The 21960-nt window shown below is 42.3% G+C and overlaps 1 protein-coding gene and 1 pseudogene across 1 annotated transcript; one reads left to right on the top strand and one right to left on the bottom strand.

Annotated features, from left to right (window-relative positions):
• LOC111980014 (piggyBac transposable element-derived protein 4-like) overlaps positions 1–21960 on the bottom strand; it is a 459185-nt pseudogene that overhangs the window by 298163 nt on the left and 139062 nt on the right.
• On the top strand, positions 333–19711 carry LOC111981949 (proline dehydrogenase 1, mitochondrial-like). Its single transcript, XM_024013451.2, is given in 15 exon segments — positions 333–803; positions 1223–1431; positions 3692–3726; positions 8051–8200; positions 8353–8417; positions 8553–8669; positions 9277–9356; positions 9476–9557; positions 11036–11082; positions 11084–11126; positions 14313–14459; positions 17082–17257; positions 17505–17603; positions 18007–18095; positions 18506–19711. Coding segments are annotated over 15 exon segments (1878 nt in total). The 5' UTR covers positions 333–455; the 3' UTR covers positions 18697–19711.

Here is a 21960-nt window from a genome sequence, read left to right on the forward strand (position 1 = left end):
TGTAGGCATATGTATTGACTTGGGTGAAGTGTTATCTCAAACAAAAACCTTTGTGACAGAATGGTTGCATAAATCTGGCTCCCAGGCAGTATTGAATTGTAGGATAAATAAACCCATTGATTGCTGTACTTTCTTTCAGGCAGGAGATACCATTAAGTCAAACACACTAGCACACCTTGCCAAAAATTGTTTACACAACAACGGTGGGGACTGGGGAGGGGAAGGGGAAACGGGTTTTACTGACGGGGGAGTCCTCACTACGCGGAGTTCCTGCCAGATGCGTCAGAGTAGGCGTGCCTACTAAAATACGTACTGTGGGTTATAAACGCTGTGCAACAACTTATCCTGGCTTTCAGTCTAGCCAGGAACGAAAAGTGGTGGATCCACGCMCCCTTAAACGCAATAAAACTAGTTTTAACGAATTTAAATACTAAAAGTAAATAACATTTTAAAAAATGTCGTACAATAAAGTAGTACCAGCTCTAGTCAAGTCAAGTTCCGACAACATCAAGAGAATATGCTTGTCTCATGGGCGATTTCGCTCCACGGTCGCATCCACGCAACGTGATGAGGTTGAAGGAGGGAAAGAGAAGCAAGTTGATGAGTGCACTGTGGTYAAAGCTGTTCAAGCGGACCTCAGCATCCAGTCAAAAAATACCACCGATGCTCAAACACAGAAGATCGAAATCGACTTTAACAATACTCATGAAGCTTACAAAAGTAAAGATAACATTGAGCTGCTTAGAAGTCTGTTGGTCTTCAAGCTTTGCACATTCGACTTCCTCGTTGACAAGAACAAGGAGGTAGGGACATTATTTTGATTAGATTGTTTTTGCTACATTCCTTTGATTAGTTTTTACAGGTGTGGTTAGTAGGCTAACTGTCATATATCAGATAACGTAATGGACATTTCTGACTGTCAAAAGGGCCATTATTCCACATGCTTGCAGAAGAACAGCTTACATTCATTTCACAGCCTAACATTTCCAGGTGCACAAGTAGTTTAGGCCTATTATCATTAGCCTGGCTGACTGTCTGCACAGCCGCTGTGACTGACGCAGCTATCTTATCATACCATTTGTATTGAATCTTGTGACTGAAATGAAAGTCGAAGGTGGTGGTTTTCATAGATCAGCTCCTGGGGGGGATCAAATTAAAAGGAACACTACTCTTACTGGCGAGTTGTGGGTCTAACTCAGTTGATTATTTGCTCTGTCCAAAGTTGATGGACCTTAGCAAGAAGGTATTTGGCCAGCGGTTGTTTGAGAGGCTGATGAAGATGACGTTCTATGGACAGTTTGTGGCCGGGGAGGACCACAACTCAATCAAGCCTCTGATCCATAAGAACCAGGCCTTCGGCGTGGGGTCAGTCCTGGATTACAGTGTGGAGGAGGACCTGACCCAGGAGGAGGCAGAGAAGAAGGAGATGGAGTAAGTAGTCTCTGCCGTCCTAGTCTGCTGTAGTAGTCTGTATCTCATTAGTCACAACCCCAGCTGAAGTAACACTAATAGAGGATATAGGACTCTTGCAGTATCCACACTACAAATACAAGCTTTCACATTTTCTAGATTCATAACTTATTAGGAATCATTGATTATTTGTAGCAATGTGATATAGCGTGAGATGCCTATACTTTTACCTCAGTAGTCACTAGGTAAACATTTTCTGCAATTGACCTATGGCAAAAGGCTACAGTCAAAATAATACTAGGTGATCCAATACTATTGGGGAACAAGCCATATGGTCAGTTCCATATGTTGCACTTTTCTCAGATTGTGGGCTCTCCCTGCTATGTCTATCTCCCCTATCAAACACACTCTCTCCCTCTAAAACACACAGGCCTACTCATGTTTCATATTCATAAAAACCTGTGTTTACAACTTCTCAGCATAAAATATGCCCATCCCATTTTTCATGGTCTCAAATGGATTGTAAGCGATGCATCACTTTCAGCATCTGACATTTCCCAGCACTACCCGGCCACCATTGGTTAGTTTAGACATACCCCTCGAGGCTCTCTCCTGATTTGTTAGCTGAAGAAGCATGTTTATTCCAGTCCCTTTGAGAATGCAGTCACATGCGGTGGATTGAGACAAGCCAGCCCTGTTGTTCTTTGATGCACCCTTTCAAAAGAGGCCCAGGGCGTGTTATGTTTTCATGTGTTTTGAGAAACAGCCTTCTCTTGTTTGGTTAGGGATTTTCTTATAGCCTGACTATGCACACATTCAAGCTGAACTAATAGGCTGAATAATGAAGAGGGTGGGGTGGTAGATGGGAATGATAGTGAAAAGGCTAGTGACACCATTAAAGACCAACTTGGTAACAGTCTGACCCTACCTCATTTCTGTGGAACTCTCCACACCAGACTAATTAGGACTTTTGAAGCCAGCCTACATTGGTGGAGTAACACACAACATCCTCTTCTCTCTTGTTAATAATTGGATGTACCAGAGAGGAAGAGGACTCATTGTGAATGAATCACTGTGAGAGTGTACCAGAGTTGTAATCAACCTTTTATTTTTTAATCAAGGTTGGCAAAGTACATGCTTTAAATGAGTTTCTGAAGTCTATTACTTTCAAACTTCCAGACTCAACTAATTGATGTTAAAACTTTCATGCAAATTGTGCAGTTAGCCTGTGCAAATATTTCCRCCTTGATAACATTAAGCCATGGCAATCACTGAAACAACCAACAGCACGGAAAGATGCCAGCAGCATACCACCCTGCATCTCACTGCTAGCTTGCCTCTGAAGCTATGCAGGGTTGATCATGGTCAGTCCCTGGGTGGGAGACCAGATGCTGCTTGAGGTGGTGTTGTAGGGCCATCAGAAGGCACTCTTTTCTCTGGTCTAAAAAAATATCCCATTGCCCCAGGGCTGTGATTAGGGACATTGCCCTGTGTAGGGTTCTGTCTTAAACAGGTGCCCTGGCTCTCTGTGGTCACTGAAGATCCCATTGCGCTTGTCGTGAGCGTAGGGGTGTTAGCCCCGGTGTCCTTCCAATCTGGACCTCCAACCATCATGGCCAGCTAATCATCCCCAGCTTTTAATTGGCTCATTCATCCACCCTCCTCTCCCATGTAACTATTTCCCAGGTTGTTGCCCTAAATGAGAATGTGTTCTCAGTCAACTTAACTGGTAAAATAAGGGTAATAAAAAAAATACATATGTGCTAATGAGAGATCAATTTCCTTCATGTTATTCAAGCTTGTGTATTAGGTTCGGTTCTGGACTGGATCTTTCTGGATTAACCTAGGCTGTGAGCTTTTGAAACAGTCAACAGTCTCAGTGATCAGAAGTCCACGACGGCACAAGAGATCAACTAGCAAGACATTTGCACTTCTACATAATGTTAACACCCTCCCCCCAATCCCGCTGTCGTGCGTACCATATATATATAGTACAGTCAACATATTGGCACACACTCTGTGGTTATGAAACGCAGAGCTGGAACTGATTTTAACAGCTTCTGGGGGGGCTGCTGCCACAAATTGTGATAATCTTTAGTGCATGACCTTGATTTATGAAATGATGAGTCATAATCCAGTTCATTACTGGGACCCCATTTTCCTCCCCATCTACTTACTTCAACATTATTTCCAATGTCTTATTTGGTACTAAACACCTGAACACTTGATATAAGTATCTCTCAATTGTTGTCATGTTATTTCGATGTTTCCTCTCTMTCAGTGCCTGTGTGTCTGTAGCTGAGAAAGAAAGTCCAGGTGTGTATTTGTTGACTGAAACGGATTAACAATTCAAAATGAGTTGTCAGTTTGATTTACAATTCACTTATTTGGTTATSATTGTGAGTTTTGTTGTAATTGATTGGTTATTTATGCACTTCATAATTTATTGCAGTGCCAGCTACAGAATTCTTTGTAACGCAGGAGCATGACCACAGTAATGTTACTTTACATAAATGTTTCATTACTGATGTATCAGGCCATCTGGTTGGTGGGAGGTGGAACCCCTTTCATACGGGGCACATAACCGTGCGTGTGGAAGCAGTGGGGGCGCGTTGCCAAAATGTCTGTCGGTTCAGCAATGTTCCTGAATGCTAACTTTCTGGGTCTATGCCAGCGGTCATTTAAGGGTTAATATAGAGCTCTTACATGATGTTTGTTACATGAGATTGCATGGTTGAGGGAGCAGGTTTGATCTGGATTTAGTCTGGAGGGGTTAATGACGGCAAGTATGTAGGGTTGATCGGTATCCAGATTTTCATACTCATACTGTTTTTGTACCATACCGGGGTATACAGTATTACTTAATGTGCTCACCAGGGGCAGATATATACACTGCTCAAAAAATAAAGGGAACACTAAAATAACACATCTAGATCTGACTGAATGAAATATTCTCATTAAATACTTTTTTCTTTACATAGTTGAATGTGCTGACAACAAAATCACACAAATTATCAATGGAAATCAAATTTTATCAACCCATGGAGGTCTGGATTTGGAGTCACACTCAACATTAAAGTGAAAACCACACTACAGGCTGATCCAACTTTGATGTAATGTCCTTAAAACAAGTCAAAATGAGGCTCAGTAGTGTGTGTGGCCTCCACGTGCCTGTATGACCTCCCTAAAACGCCTGGGCATGCTCCTGATGAGGTGGCGGATGGTCTCCTGAGGGATCTCCTCCCAGACCTGGACTAAAGCATCCGCCAACTCCTGGACAGTCTGTGGTGCAACGTGGCGTTGGTGGATGGAGCGAGACATGATGTCCCAGATGTGCTCAATTGGATTCAGGTCTGGGGAACGGGCGGGCCAGTCCATAGCATCAATGCCTTCCTCTTGCAGGAACTGCTGACACACTCCAGCCACATGAGGTCTAGCATTGTCTTGCATTAAGAGGACCCAGGGCCAACCACACCAGCATATGGTCTCACAAGGGCTCTGAGGATCTCATCTCGGTACCTAATGGCAGTCAGGCTACCTCTGGCGAGCACATGGAGGGCTGTGCGGCCCCCCAAAGAAATGCCACCCACACCATGACTGACCCACCGCCAAACCGGTCATGCTGGAGGATGTTGCAGGCAGCAGAACGTTCTCCACGGCGTCTCCAGACTCTGTCACGTCTGTCACATGTGCTCAGTGTGAACCTGCTTTCATCTGTGAGAGCACAGGGCGCCAGTGGCGAATTTGCCAATCTTGGTGTTCTCTGGCAAATGCCAAACGTCCTGCCCGGTGTTGGGCTGTAAGCACAACCCCCACCTGTGGACTTCGGGCCCTCATAACACCCTCATGGAGTCTGTTTCTGACCGTTTGAGCAGACACATGCACATTTGTGGCCTGCTGGAGGTCCTTTTGCAGGGCTCTGGCAGTGCTCCTCCTGCTCCTCCTTGCACAAAGGCGGAGGTAGCGGTCCTGCTGCTGGGTTGTTGCCCCTCTACGGCCTCCTCCACGTCTCCTGATGTACTGGCTGTCTCCTGGTAGCGCCTCCATGCTCTGGACACTACGCTGACAGACACAGCAAACCTTCTGGCCACAGCTCGCATTGATGTGCCATCCTGGATGAGCTGCACTACCTGAGCCACTTGTGTGGGTTGTAGACTCGTCTCATGCTACCACTAGAGTGAAAGCACCGCCAGCATTCAAAAGTGACCAATACATCAGCCAGGAAGCATAGGAACTGAGAAGTGGTCTGTGGTCACCACCTGCAGAACCACTCCTTTATTGGGGGTGTCTTGCTAATTGCCTATAATTTCCACCTGTTGTCTATTCCATTTGCACAACAAGCATGTGAATTGTATTGTCAATCAGTGTTGCTTCCCAAGTGGACAGTTTGATTTCACTGAAGTGTGATTGACTTGGAGTTACATTGTGTTGTTTAAGTGTTCCCTTTATTTTTTTGAGCAGTGTATATATCAATACCAGTCAAAAGTTTGGAAACACCTACTCATTCCAGGGTTTTTCTTTATTTGTACAGTTTTCTACATTGTAGAATAATAGGAAAGAAATCCAAACTATGAATTAACACACATGGAATCATGTAGTAACCAAAAAAGTGTTAAACAAATGAAAATATATTTTAAATTTGAGGTTCTTCAAAGTAGCCACCCATTGCCTTGATGACAGCTTTGCACACTCTTTGCATTCTCTCAACCAGCTCCATGAGGTAGTCACCTGGAATGCATTTCTATTAACAGGTGTGCCTTGTTAAAAAGTTAATTTGTGGAATTTCTTTCCTTAATGCATTTGAGCCAATCAATTGTGTTGTGACAAGGTAGGGGTAGTATACAGAATATAGCACTATTTGGTAAAAGACCAAATCCATATTATGCAAGAACAGCTCAAATAAGCAAAGAGAAATGACAGTCCATCGTTACTTTAAGACATGAAGGTCAGTCAATCTGGAAAATTTCAAGAACTTTGAAAGTTTCTTCAAGTACAGTCGCAAAAACCAAAAACTGCCGCTCATGTGGACCGCCACAGGAAAGGAAGACCCAGAGTTACCTCTGCTGCAGAGGATAAGTTCATTAGAGTTAACTGCACCTCAGTTTGCAGCCCAAATAAATGCTTCACAGAGTTCAAGTAACACACATCTCAACATCAACTGTTCAGAGGAGACTGCGTGAATCAGGCCTTCATGGTCYAATTGCTGCGAAGAAACCACTACTAAAGGACACCAATAAGAAGAAGAGACTTGCTTGGGACAAGAAACATGAGCAATGGACATTAGGCCGGTGGAAATCTGTCCTTTGGTCTGATGAGTCCAAATTTGAGATTTTTGGTTCCAAACGCTGTGTCTTTGTGAGACACATAGTGGGTGAACAGATGATCTCCGCATATGTGGTTCCCACCGTGAAGGATGGAGGAGGTGTGGCGGTGCTTTGCTGGTGTCACTGTCTGTGGTTTATTTAGAATTCAAGGCACGCTTAACCAGCATGGCTACCACAGCATTCTGCAGCGATACACCATCCCATCTGGTTTGRGATAAGTGGGACTATCATGTGTTTTTCAACAGGACAATGACCCAACACCTCCAGGCTGTGTAAGGGCTGTTTGATCAAGAAGGAGAGTGATGGATTGCTGCATCAGATGACCTGGCCTCCACAATCACCTGATCTCAACCCAATTGAGATGGTTTGGGAATTCCAAGAGTGTGCAATGCTGTCATCAAGGCAAAGGGTGGCTACGTAAACAAACCCCAAAAATATGTATTGCACTTTTTTGGTTACTACATGATTCCATATGTGTTATTTCATAGTTGATGTCTTCACTATAATTCTACAATGTATAAAATAGTTAAAATAAAGAAAAACCGGGGGGCCTCCCGGGTGGCGCACGGGTGGCGCAGTGGTCTAGGGCACTGCATCGCAGCGCTAGCTGCGCCACCAGAGACTCTGGGTTCGCGCCCAGGCTCTGTCGCAGCCGGCCGCGACCGGGAGGTCCGTGGGGCGACGCACAATTGGCCTAGCGTCGTACGGGTTAGGGAGGGTTTGGCCGGTAGGGATATCCTTGTCTCATCGCGCACCAGCGTCTCCTGTGGCGGGCCGGGCGCAGTGCGCTCTAACCAAGGGAGCCAGGTGCACGGTGTTTCCTCCGACACATTGGTGCGGCTGGCTTCCGGGTTGGAGGCCTGGGTTGTGTTTCGGAGGACGCATGGCTTTCGACCTTCGTCTCTCCCGAGCCCGTACGGGAGTTGTAGCGATGAGACAAGATAGTAATTACTAGCAATTGGATACCACGAAAATTGGGGAGAAAAGGGGGTAAAATTTAAAAAAGAAAGAAAGAAAGAAAGAAAAACCCCTGAGTGAGCAGGTGTGTACACACTTTATATGTGTATATATATATATCTGCAGATGTGTTGCCTTACCAAGAGGCACATGCCTGTGTAATATCTCTGTCACAATTTTTCATTTTATGAAAAACCGATCTCCAGGTATCTATGCCAATTTAGATCTAGATTGTTTAGTGAGGGTCATTCCTTTGGAAAGGCTTCTCTTGTCTTTCCCTCCCAGTGTTCTGTGTGGGTATCCTTGAGTCTAGAGGAAAGTCTTGTTACATTAGACAACATTATGTTTTCTGACTTTAGGCGTTGACCACCGTGAGAAGAAGTACAAGGCCCACCGTCAGTTTGGGGACCGTCGTGGGGGTGTGGTCAGTGCCAGGACATACTTCTATGCTGATGAGGCCAAGTGTGACAACCAGATGGAGACCTTCCTCAACTGCATAAAAGCCTCAGGTGAGAACGCAATCAAATGCAGTGAGTTCAATTAATTAAATGAGTCAAAAAATTGTTTTTTTGCAGATATTATGCTTGATATGATTATTATGATATATTTATCAATCATGTTATTGCTGCACTAAATGTTATGTTGTATCTCTGACTCTCAGGGGGGGCCTCTGTAGATGGATTTTCTGCCATTAAGATGACTGCCCTGGGCCGCCCACAGTTCCTGGTGAGTTAGACACCCTCTGCCTGTTAGACTCTCTCTTTTAGCCCTTGATTTAACATTGGCAGTGATCGTGACAGASTGCAGCTTTTTTTGTTTGATTGTTTGTTGGTGTTATGACCTGTTTCCTCCCCTCTCCAGCTCCAGTTCTCAGAGGTGCTGGTGAAATGGAGGAGGTTCTTCAACCTGCTGGCAGCACAGCAGGGGAAGTCTGGCATGGATGCACTGGAGCAGAAACTGGAACTGGAACAGCTGAAGGTGCGTGTCACCTAGAGCAACAGTCAAAGTGGAGATGTGACTAAGTTCAAGCAGTTTCCCAGCTAAAAATCACCCAAACCGGCTCTCTGCTACTAAGAAGACTACCTAGATCTAACATACTTCATATCTGTGAGAGCCTTATGGTTCCTTTGAGACAAAAACACCTGTGAAAACACCATACCAAAATGATGAAACATTTATTAATTGTTTTTCCTGATACTAATTTCCTATCTATCTATGTTTCATCGTTAATAGTTATTGATATTCATTAAAAAAATGGAATCCAATTTTGSTATTTTATTAGGATCACCATTTATCTGTTGCGCAAGCAGCAGCTACTCTTCCTGGGGTTCACACAAAACATGAACCATGACATAATACAGAATATGAAATTAAAGGACAGAACTACATACTGTACATTTTTAAACGGCACACACGGCCTACATATCAATACATACAAAATATCTAGGTCAAATTGGGGAGAGGCGTTGTGCTGTTAGGTGTTGCTTTATCTATTGTTTTCAACCAGGTTTGCTGTTCATTTGAGCATATGATATGGGAGTTCCATGCAAAATTGGCTCTAATACTGTACTTCTGTTTGCTACAGGAGAGTTTGACAAAGCTGGGGGTTGGAAATAAAGTTGACATTGAGAACTGGTTTACTGGAGAGAAACTTGGCTCATCAGGGTAAGAGGCTGAACCTGGAATGCATCATGAGCACACAAACAATCAACTATTCAATAGATAGGATGTGCATACAGGACTGAATTTGACTTTGAATATGTGATTTACATCATGTCCCCCAGAACGATAGACCTTCTGGACTGGAACAGCTTGATTAATGACCGAACATCGATCTCAAACCTGCTCGTCATTCCCAATGTTGAGGCGAGCTAGCCACATATTACACATGCACGCCCACACACATAAATTGACATATCCTTGTAATATTTAACATACAAGCATAGTACTGTAGGATATCTACCTGAATGTGTTTGTACACAGAAACTCATGAAGTGCATTATGTACCTGCACAAATCCATCCATCCATGCAGTGTACATACAGTATATGCATACATACAGTGGGGCAAAAAGTATTTAGTCAGCCACCAATTGTGCAAGTTCTCCCACTTAAAAAGATGAGAGAGGCCTGTAATTTTCATCATAGGTACACTTCAACTATGACAGACAAAATGAGAAAAATCRWYYAAAWRKKKWTMMWYGYWTTTTWAWMYAWTWWWTTWMCAAATTATGGTGGAAAATAAGTATTTGGTGAATAACAAAAGTTTATCTCAATACTTTGTTATATACCCTTTGTTGGCAATGAKAGAGGTCAAACGTTTTCTGTAAGTCTTCACAAGGTTTTCACAGACTGTTGCTGGTATTTTGGCCCATTCCTCCATGCAGATCTCCTCTAGAGCAGTGATGTTTTGGGGCTGTTGCTGGGCAACACGGACTTTCAACTCCCTCCAAAGATTTTCTATGGGGTTGAGATCTGGAGACTGGCTAGGTCACTCCAGGACCTTGAAATGCTTCTTACGAAGCCACTCCTTCGTTGCCCGGGCGGTGTGTTTGGGATCATTGTCATGCTGAAAGACCCAGCCACGTTTCATCTTCCATGCCCTTGCTGATGGTAGGCTTTGTTACTTTGGTCCCAGCTCTCTTCAGGTCATTCACTAGGTCCCCCGGTGTGGTTCTGGATTTTTGCTCACCGTTCTTGTGATCATTTTGACCCCACGGGGTGAGATCTTGCGTGGAGCCCCAGATCGAGGGAGATTACAGTGGTCTTGTATGTCTTCCATTTCCTAATAATTGCTCCCACAGTTGATTTCTTCAACCCAAGCTGCTTACCTATTGCAGATTCAGTCTTCCCAGCCTGTGTAGGTCTACAATTTTGTTTTCTGTTCCTTTGACAGCTCTTGGTCTTGGCCATAGTGGGAGTTTGAGTGTGACTGTTTGAGGTTGTGGACAGGTGTCTTTTTACTGATAACAAGTTCAAACAGGTGCCATTAATACAGGTAACGAATCGGAGGACAGAGGACCTCTTAAAGAAAAGTTACAGGTCTGTGAGAGCCAGAAATCTTGCTTGTTTGTAGGTGACCAAATCTTATTTTCCACCATAATTTTGCAAATAAATTCATTAAAAATCCTACAATGTGATTTTCTGAATTTTTTTTCTTCTCATTTTGTCTGTCATAGTGGAAGTGTACCTATGATGAAAAATTCAGGCCTCTCTCATCTTTTTAAGTGGGAGAACTTGCACAATTGGGTGGCTGACTAAATACTTTTTGCCCCACTGTACATACATGCATTTTGTAGTTTTAGGTCAGGGTTGACTAAATGAAATGTGTCTTCTGTTTTTCTAGACTGGTCAGTTGGAGCCTCTGTTGAGGAATTCACTGTTGAAAGAGAGAACAGATGAAGAGGATGCTGCAGAGAGTGGATGTTCTGGCCAAGGTGGGGGGATTTTTGAGTGCAACATAGGCACTGTTAACTAGCATGGCTTAAAAATTTAACAATAGTAATTTTAACCCCAGATATTCACATATTCATTTTTATTAAAAAATATATTTCACCTTTATTTAACCTGTCTCACTCCCCCGTTCCGCAGCGGAACTCCTCCCACATTCCACTGAAAGGCAGAGGCGCGAAATTCCAACAAAAATGTTTTTTAAGAAATATTTAACTTTCACACATTAACAATCCAATACAGCATATGAAAGGTACACATCTTGTGAATCAAGCCAACTGTCCGATTTTTAAAATGTTTTACAGGGAAGACAAATATGTAAATTCTATTAGCTAACCACGTCAGCAAAGAGACACTTTTTCTAACCCATCATTTTTTACTCCGTCACTAGCTATCACAATTCGACCAAATAAAGATATATAGCCACTAACCAAGAAACAACTTCATAAGATGACAGTCTGATAACATATTATTGTAAGCATGTGTTTTTTTTGAAATGTGCATATTTATGGTATAAATCATAAATTACATTTCAGCTAAATCAGAAATTGCACCGATAAGCAGCCATAACATACAGACACCAACAGTCAAATAACTAATTACCTTCATAAAAACATATCTGAAAATAGCATACTGTGCAGCAATTGAAAGACAGATTCTGTGATTCCAGACAATATTCAGTTTATTAAATGTTTTATAGCGAAAACAAAATGTAGCGCGCTAAATTAGCATAGCCACGCCAGCCAGAACCAGCTGGGCGCCACCGACCAGTTCACATGGCACGACCGACTATATGAAATACATTATAAATTGGGTCTTACTTTTGCTGATCTTTCATCAGAATGTTGATCAAGATGTCCTTGTCCAGATGAGTCGTTCATTCCATCAGAATGGTACTTCCCACTTCATTAGCATGGGTATAGTCGAGTGGCACGGATCTCTCCAAGTAAACAAAGTCACACAACGAGACACGGCAAAACCCCGAAAAAAAATTCAAATAATCTGATTAAACTACTATTTGAAAAAAACTATACATTACGATGATATGGTCTCATTTTCAAATCAATCCGAGCCGGAGTAGTTTGACATCCGAAACGGCAGCAAAACAAACACAATTCTCTCTTTCTAAAGTCGCGCACTTCAGACTTCCGGAAAGGACGGTCACGTCAAAGAAATAGGTCTTGATTCACGTCAGACAAGATAAACACAAAATTTCTCCTCGGACGTCCTCTGACACCCAGAGGAAGGCGTATGAGGTGTGTTTCGGGTCATAGGTGGCATGACCATGTATAGGGAGAGCGTTGAAGCGAGCATAGACATCTTGCTCTACTTCCTGTTCAGGAAAGTGCTGCAAAAATGACTTCTGTTCCACTCAGAGAAAAAAATTCAAACTTTTTAGAAACAAGAGGTTGTTTTCTATCGCAATAGTAATAAAATATGCATATTGTACTAGCAAGAATTGAGTTACGAGGCCGTTTAAAAATCATACGATTTTCACCAAAAGTGAAAATAGCACCCCTGGTCCCTTGAGAACAAGTTCTCATCACACACTGCTTCCTGGCCAAGATAAAGCAAAGCAGTGTGACAAAAAACAACAACACAGGGTTACACATGGGATCAAACAAAGGTACGTCAATAACACAATATAAAATCTATATACCGTGTGTGCAAATGGAGTAAGGAGGTAAGGCAAATAAATAGGCCATAAGTAGCGAAGTAATCATTTAGCAAATTTAACATGATGTGCAGATGGATGATGTAAGAGAAATACTGGTGTGCAAAATAGCAAAAATAAATAAAAACAATATGGTGATGAGGTAGGTGGTTGGATGGCGCTATTTACAGATGGGCTGTGTACAGCTGCAGCAAATCGATAAGCTGCTCAGCTAGCTGATGCTTAAAGATAGTGAGGGAGATATTAGTCTCCAACTCAGCGATTTTTTGCTTCGTTCAAGTCTTGGCAGCAGAGAACTGGAAGGAAGGCGGCCAGAGGAAGTGTTGGCTTTGGGATGACCAGTGAGATATACCTGCTGGAGCTCGGGCTATGGGTGGGTGTTGCTATGGTGACCAGTAGCTGAGATAAGGCGGCGCGCTTACCTAGAAAGACTTATAATACCCTGGTAGCCAGTGGGTTTGGCGACGAATATGTAGCGAGGGCCAGCCGACGAGAGCATACAGGTCGCAGTGGTGGGTGGTATATGGGGCTTTGGTGACAAAACGGATGGTACTGTGATAGACTGCATCCAGTTTGCTGAGTAGAGTGTTGGAGGCTATTTTGTAAATTACATATCCGAAGTCGAGGATCGGTATGTTTGGCAGSGTGAGTGAATCAGGCTTTGTTGCGAAATAGGATGCCGATTTCTAGATTTAATTTTGGATTGGAGATGCTTAATATGAGTCCGGAAGGAGAGTTTACAGTCTAGCCAGACACCTAGGTATTTACAGTCTAGCCAGACACCTAGGTATTTACAGTCTAGCCAGACACCTAGGTATTTGTAGTTGTCCACATATTCATATTCTAATTGAACCATGGAATGTAGTATATATCAGATTTTACAAGAATTTTCTCTTACTCTCAGCCCTGCCTCAGTGAGCAGGCCATACGTGAGTTTATTGGAAATAAACCTTTTGGCAATAGTTTTGTTTATTCTTATTACAAATGTTCTGATTTACTTCAGCAGTGTGTCATCATTTTTGGGAAAGGTTGTGTTTGAATTGTAGTTGCACTGCTCCAACAGGACCAAGAGTCTACTATGACGTGTTGTATCCAAAGTCTGTTTGCTCTTAAGTGAGTCTCTATAGATACAAGTAATACCTTGGTCCCTTGAGATTGCATTAGCATGGCTGGACTACATGGCAACACAAGATGGCCAAAGACCTCAACATGCTATGACTGTGATATGTGTTGTCTCACGTAGCTATCTTAAGATGAATGCAGTAATTGTAAGTGGCTCTGGAAAGCACAGTCTGCTAAATGACTAAAATGTCAAATGTAACATGCTCTGAAATAGAAGGCTTAAACTCATACGTTTCTATAGCCTAGGTAGGAGCAAGATCACTGAAGGGTTTCAGATGATCAACAACATTTTCTGCTCACTTTTCTGGAGCTGACCGGGTGTTGATGCTAACTGACAGAAGTTAACAAAAAGCTTTTGTCCTTCCCTTTATCCCAGCATGCGGTGGAGAACGGGGTGAGGCTGATGGTGGATGCTGAGCAGACGTACTTCCAGCCGGCCATCAGCAGACTGACCCTGGAGATGCAGAGGATCTTCAACAGAGAGAAGCCCATCATCTTCAACACCTACCAGTGCTATCTTAAGGTGAGGCCGACCGTATTATCTTCCAAGAAAACTCTCCTCGGTTATAGTCACAGCCGTGTATATCCCCCCGCAAGCGGATACCAAGACAGCCATCAAGGAACTTCACTGGACTTRATGCAAACTGGAAACCATATATCCTGAGGCTTCATTTATTGTAGTTGGGGATTTTAACAAAGCTAATCTGAGAACAAGGCTACCTAAATTCTATCAGCATATCGATTGCAGGGTAGCCTCAGACAATAACATTGACATATACGCTGTATAGGAGATGTTGTTCCCACTGTGACTACTAAAACCTTCCCTAACCAGAAACCGTGGATTGATGGCAGCATTTGCGCAAAACTGAAAGCACGTATCACCGCATTTAATCATGGCAAGGTGACTGGAAACATGACTGAATACAAAGTGTAGTTATTCCCTCCGTAAGGTAATCAAACAAGCAAAGTGTCAGTATAGAGACAAAGTGGAGCCGCAATTCAACGGCTCAAACACGAGACGTATGTGYCAGGGTCGACAGACAATCAATCAAACCAGCCCCATCTTTGACATCGACGTCTTGATCCCAGACAAATTAAACAACTTCTTTGCGCACTTTGAGGACAATACAGTGCCACTGACACGGCCCGCTACCAAAGACTGTGGGCTCTCCTTCTCCGTGGCTGACGTGAGTAAAACATTTAAACGTGTTAACCCTCGTGGGCTCTCCTTCTCCGTGGCTGACGTGAGTAAAACATTTAAACGTGTTAACCCTCACAGGACTGCCGGCCCAGATCGCATCCCTAGCCGCGTCCTCAGAGCATGCGCAGACCAGCTGGCTGGTGTGTTTACGGACATATTCAATCAATTCGAGTCTGCTGTCCCCACATGCTTCAAGATGGCCACCATTGTTCCTGTTCCCAAGACAGCTAAGGTAACTGAACTAAATGACTATTGCCCCGTAGCACTCACTTCTGTCATCATGAAGTGCTTTGAGAGACTAGTCAAGGATCATATCACCTCCACCCTATCTGACTCCCTAGACCCACTCCAGTTTGCTTACCGCCCCAATAGGTCCACAGACGATGCAATCACCGTCACACTGCACACTACCCTATCCCATCTAGACAACAGGAATACCTATGTAAGAATGCTGTTCATTGAATACAGCTCAGCATTCAGCACCATAGTACCCTCCAAACTCATCATTAAGCTTGAGGCCCTGAGTCTCGACCCCCGCTCTGTGCAACTGGGTCCTGGACTTCCTGACGGGCCGCCCCCAGGTGATGAAGGTAGTCCACTTCGCTGATCCATAACACTGGGGCCCGACAGGGGTGGGTGCTCAGCCCCCTCCTGTACTCCCTGTTCACCCATGACCATGGGGCCATGCACGCCTCCAACTCAATGATCAAGTTTGCAGACGACACTACAGTGGTATGCTTGATTACCAACAACGACGAGACAGCCTACAGGGAGGAGATGAGGGCCCTTGGAGTGTGGTGTCAGGAAAATAACCTCTCACTCAATGTCAGCAAAACAAAAGTCATGATCGTGGACTTCAGGAAACAGCAAAGGGAGCACCCCCATATCCACATCGACGGGACAGCAGTGGAGAAGGTGGAAAGTTTTACGGTCCTCGGTGTACATATCACCAACAAAATGAAATGGTCCTCGCACACAGATAGTGTGGTGAAGAAGGCGCAATAGCGCCTCTTCAACCTCAGGAGGCTGAAAAAATGTGGCTTGTCACATAAAACCCTCACTAACTTTTACAGGTGCACAATTGAGAGCACTCTGTCTGACTATCACCGCCTGGTACGGCAACTGCACCGCCCAAAACCGCAGGGSTCTCCAAATGGTTGTGCGGTCTGCACAATGRATKACTGGGGGCAAACTACCTTCCCTCCAGGACACCTACAACACTCGATGTCACAGGAAGGCAAAAAAGACAATAACCAGAGAGGTGGCTGCCTACCTACAGACTTGATATCATTGGCCACTTTAATAAATGGAACACTAGTCACCTAATAATGCCACTTTAAGAATGTTTACATATCTCACATTACTCATCTCATGTGTATACTGTATCCTTCACTATCTATTGCATCTTAGTCGCTCTCACTGCTCATCCATATATTTTATACTTATATATTCTCATCCCATTCCCTTACTAAATTGTGTATTAGGATTTGTTAGATATTAGATAATAGGTTATGTTGTGGAATTGTTAGATATTACCTGTTAAATWCTGCTGCACTGTCGGATCTAGAAGCATAAYCATTTCGCTACCCTCGCAATAACATTTGCTAACCATGTGTATGTGACTACATGTACAGTCTCATATAATATGTATGTAGGGAGGATCCCTGTTATGTATAGACTTGTCATACACTTAGAYTGAAACAGGTTTTGTAAGCCTTCCATATTTGACTCATAAAAGCCCAACCTAGTATATAATCCATATAAACCTTCCATAGCCATGTTTGTTTTTTGACATAAACCTGAAATTAAATTATTTAAACACGATTGTGTTACTTACCTACCCTTTATAAGAGGTGTTATGGACAGCCTGGTGCCAAAAATGTCAAGATTTCTGGTGTTAACCATAGCGTTATATAATTGTGTTACCCTTTACTACCTGTAAAGGAAGCCTATGACAATGTGTCTGTGGACGTGGAGCTGTCCCGGCGTGAAGGTTGGTACTTTGGGGCCAAGCTGGTCCGCGGGGCCTACATGTACCAGGAGAGGAGCAGGGCGGAGGAGATTGGCTACAAAGACCCCATTAACCCAGACTACGAGGCCACCAACCGGATGTACCACAAGTAAGACCCCCTTCTGTGCTTTGGGGTGAAGTTTCCCCTTGGTACAGATCTAGGATCAGCTTCCCCGACCCCCAATCCATTCGTGTGTAAAATGCWAAACTAACCTAAGATCATAACCATTGGTGTTATGCGTGACTTTAGTAAGTGGGTATTTACATAGTTGAATTTGGATGCATTATGTGATGAAGTTATCATATCAGCTGAATGGAATAGCCAAAGTTCCTTGTCTTTCCCTGATTCTCCAAAGATGTTTAGAGTTTGTGTTGGAAGAGATCGACCACAACAGGAAGGCTAATGTCATGGTGGCGTCACACAACGAGGACACTGTCAAATTCACTCTGGAGAAGTAAGACCAGCCTCTGGGCTTTATTCAAATCAAGAGGTGGTTAGACTAGTTACTACACTTTTTCTACATACATTTTTCAACACAAAGCACCAAATCAGTAGTAAAACCCCTTCACAGAAACCAAATGTATTATATCAATGGGCATGTAGCAAGTGGTTAAGAGCGTTCGGCCAGTAACRYAAAGGTCACTGGTTCGAATCCCCGAGTCGACTAGGTAAAAAAATCTTTCTTTACCCTTGAGCAAGGCACTTAACCCTAATTGCTCCTGTAAGTCGCTCTGGATAAGATTGTCTGCTAAATGACTAAAACGTAAATACATATATCAGTGAGGTGATGTTTATTTAGGCACAGTGTTAAGTTTAAAAAAAAATATTTACATTCTGTCTGTGTTGTCTCTCTGCAGGATGAACCAGATGGGTCTGTCACCCACTGAGAACAAGGTCTATTTTGGACAGCTGCTCGGAATGTGTGACCAGATCAGCTTCCCACTAGGTACTGTAATCTCAACACCTTCAGAACTGTAGATAGGTGTTGCATAATACTAATGGGTTTATTGGAGTTCAAGATTTATTGATTGGCATTTTGGTCAGAAATCTTGTGCGAAACAAACAACCTCAGGGTCCCACTCCGTCATCAGTCACCTGATACCATACCATAGCTATCTTTAGTGTGTAGATCAATAGGGGTTCACACAGTTCMTACACATTTTGTTATTATATAATTTAGCTTTTTATTGATTTAGAAAATTAGTTTAGAGACTAACTTTTAGACAAAAATACCTTCCATACCTGTACATGTAATTAGGTTCCAATGTTTTTCTGTGCTTGTCTGAAACACATTGCCAGTGGTTGTTACTTCTCCAGTCACAGAACATCTCCCACTCTCTCTGTYTCTGAGAACAGGCCAGGCTGGATTCCCAGTGTACAAATACGTCCCCTACGGCCCAGTCAACGAGGTCATCCCCTACCTGTCTCGCCGTGCCCTGGAGAACAGGGGCTTCATGAAGGGATCCCAGAGGGAGCGCAGCCTGCTGTGGAAGGAGCTCAAACGCAGGCTGCTCAATGGACAGATCCTCTACAAGCCTGTGTACTGACTGAGCTGACTGTCTGGCACACCAGCACTCTGCCCCTTTAAAACATTCCAGTGTCTTAACCAAACCTGCCCTGCGCACAATGGGGTGAATACTAACTTCCACTTCAGTTGAATTTTCACTTAGTTATGCTCTGATGTCAATGGGAGCCTAAAGTGAAACATTGACTGAAGTGGACGTTAGGATTCACCCCCATGGCTTTAGAATGTACTGTAGGTAGGCTTGTCTAGTACTAAGATACTCTCCTAATGCCAAAAGACCCTCTGACTGGCTCTGCCTTTTGATCTATTGCTGCCAAAGGTGTCCTTATTTTATATAAGTATATCTCTTATCCACTGCGGTTTAACAGCTTATTCAGTGGCTTATTGGCCATTTTTAAAGTTGGAGCTGTAGTTCTTAAGCTGGCATGGAAAGTGTGTGATTTGTTACCACTGCTTATAGAGTCATATCAATATAACTGTAGTTGTCGACAGGATTTTCCTGAATTTATTAAGGATCCTATTTAATGTGTCCAGTGTCTTTGTTTCCTTTCCATGTTCAGGAACGGTATGTTTTGTAAAAATGTAGTTATTTATCATTTTCTTAGACTGCTTTGGAACCCTTGTTTGTTAGCATGTAATGTTTAAAGTTGTCCTTTGCATCTATGTTTTACTGAACTGTGGATGATTGGTCATTTGTAAACACTTTGTACAGGGTTCTAGCTTTGCTGATTTTAAAACCAATATTTAAATGATTTAAATAGAAATATATAAAACTGATGTACACAAAGTCGTACAGTATGATGATATTACTGTCTTATTTTATAAAGCATGTTAGTTTTAATCTTGAGCTATGCAATGTTTGTTGCTGATAATTAGTTAAAGGTGATCAAAATAACCCTTTTTTCTTAACGGGGTTGGATCAGCTTTAATATTGCAGGTTGTGGCCTCCATCATTGTACATGTCTGCATCATTTCCAATCCACCATATATTTTCTTGTAAATATATACAGTACCAATCAAAAGTTTGGACACACCTACTCATTCAAGGGTTTRTCTTAATTTTTAKAATTTTCTACATTGTAGAATAATAGTGGAGACATTAAAACTATGAAATAACACATTGAATCATGTAGTAACCAAAAAATAGTTTATATTTTAGATCCTTCACTGACAGTGTCACCAGCAAAGAACCATCACACCTCCTCCATGCTTCACGGTGGGAACCACACATGCAGAGATCAAAAGTTAATCTACTCTGCATCTCACAAAGACAGCGGTTGGAACCAAAATTCTCAAATTTGGTCTCATCAGACCAGAGGTAACTCTGGGTTTTCCTTTCCTGTGGCGGTCCTCATGAGAGCCAGTTTCATCATAGCACTTGATAGTTTTTACGACTGCACTTGAAGAAACATTCACAGTTCTTGACATTTTCTGTATTGACTGGCCTTCATGTCTTAAAGTAATGATGGACTGTCGTTTCTCTTTGCTTATTTGAGCAAAGACTTGGTCTTTTACCAAATAGGGCTATCTTCTGTATACCAGCCCTATCTTGTCACAACACAACTGATTGGCTCAAATGCATTAAGAAGGAAAGAAATTCAACAAATTAACTTTTAAGAAGGCACACCTGTTAATTGAAATGCATTCCAGGTGACTACCTCATGAAGCTGTTTGAGGGAATTCCAACAATGTGCAAAGCTGTCAAGGCAAAGGGTGGCTACTTTGAAGAATCTGAAATATAAATATTCTGGATTTGTTTGAAACTTTTTTTGGTTACTACATGATTCCATATGTGTTATTTCATGGTTTTGATGTCTTCGCTATTATTCTGCAATGTAGAAAATAGTAAAACTAAAGAAAAACCCGTGAGTGAGTAGGTGTATCCAAACTTCCAAAACTTGACTGGTACTGTATATAAAATATATATTTAAAAAATATATTTTCCTTTCTTATTTTCCCCTAACCCTACCCTAATTGGAGTAAACCAATGGGCAACATACTATATACATTTTACGGACACAGTATATTTTACAATAGTTATCTTTTGTTTGTTTTTAGTCCCATCCTTCAGCTCCACTCAACCCCTCCCACCTATCTCTGAACACCAAGTTTGGATTTCTATTTGCCATATATTTTTCAACTGTGCTGTGATGTTTCACGAAAGTTCTGATCCTTTTTGTTCTCATAGATTCTACATATTGTAAATTATATAAAATAGTTTTTGCTAAGAGAATTATACTATTGATCATTTGACAATTACTTTTTAAATCACCCAGCAGTAGCCCTTTTTAGAAAGGAGAACGTCTAATCTTTCAGGGTATTGATGAGAAATGGACCTCCTGTATTCTCAAATGATAAGTGCTTTGTTGAGTTGTCAATTCAGTACCTTTGTTGCCTCAACTGTCATACAGTTGAAGTTGGAAATCAAATCAAATCAAATTTTATTAGTCACATACACATGGTTAGCAGATGTTAATGCGAGTGTAGCGAAATGCTTGTGCTTCTAGTTCCGACAATGCAGTAATAACAACAAGTAATCTAACCTAACAATTCCACAACTACTACCTTATACACACAAGTGTAAAGGGATAAAAATAGTACAATTAAGTATAGAATGAAGTATGTACAGTACGAACGGCATAGGCACATGCCAGTAGATGGTATAGAGTACGTATATACATATGAGATGAATACTGTAGGGTATGTAAACATAAAGTGGCATAGTTTAAAGTGGCTAGTGTACATGTTTACATAAAGATGGCAAGATGCAGATTTACATACACCTTAGCCAAATACTCTAAATACCTCTAAACTCAGTTTTTCACAATTCCTGAAATGTAATCCTAGTAAAAATGCCTGTTTTAGGTCAGTTAGGATCACCACTTTATTTAAAGAATGTGAAATGTAAAAAATATTAGAGAAGACGATTTATTTCAGCTTTTATTTCTTTCATCACATTCCCAGTGGGTCAGAAGTTTACAAACACTCAATTGGTATTTGGTAGCATTGCCTTCAATTGTTTAACTTGGGTCAACATTTCAGGTAGCCTTCCACAAGCTTCCCACAATAAATTTGGTTAATTTTGCCCATTCTTCCTGACAGAGCTGTGTTAACTTAGTCAGGTTATATGTCCCTGCTCGCACACGCTTTTTCAGTTCTCCCACAAATTTTTCGTGGGATTGAGGTCAGGGTGTTGTGATGGCCACTCCAATACCTTGACTTGTTGTCCTTCAGCCATTTTGCCACAACTTGTAAGTATGCTTGGGGTCATTGTCTATTTGGAAGA

This window comes from Salvelinus sp. IW2-2015, linkage group LG20 (assembly GCF_002910315.2).
Source record: "Salvelinus sp. IW2-2015 linkage group LG20, ASM291031v2, whole genome shotgun sequence".
Lineage (NCBI taxonomy): Eukaryota > Metazoa > Chordata > Actinopteri > Salmoniformes > Salmonidae > Salvelinus > Salvelinus sp. IW2-2015.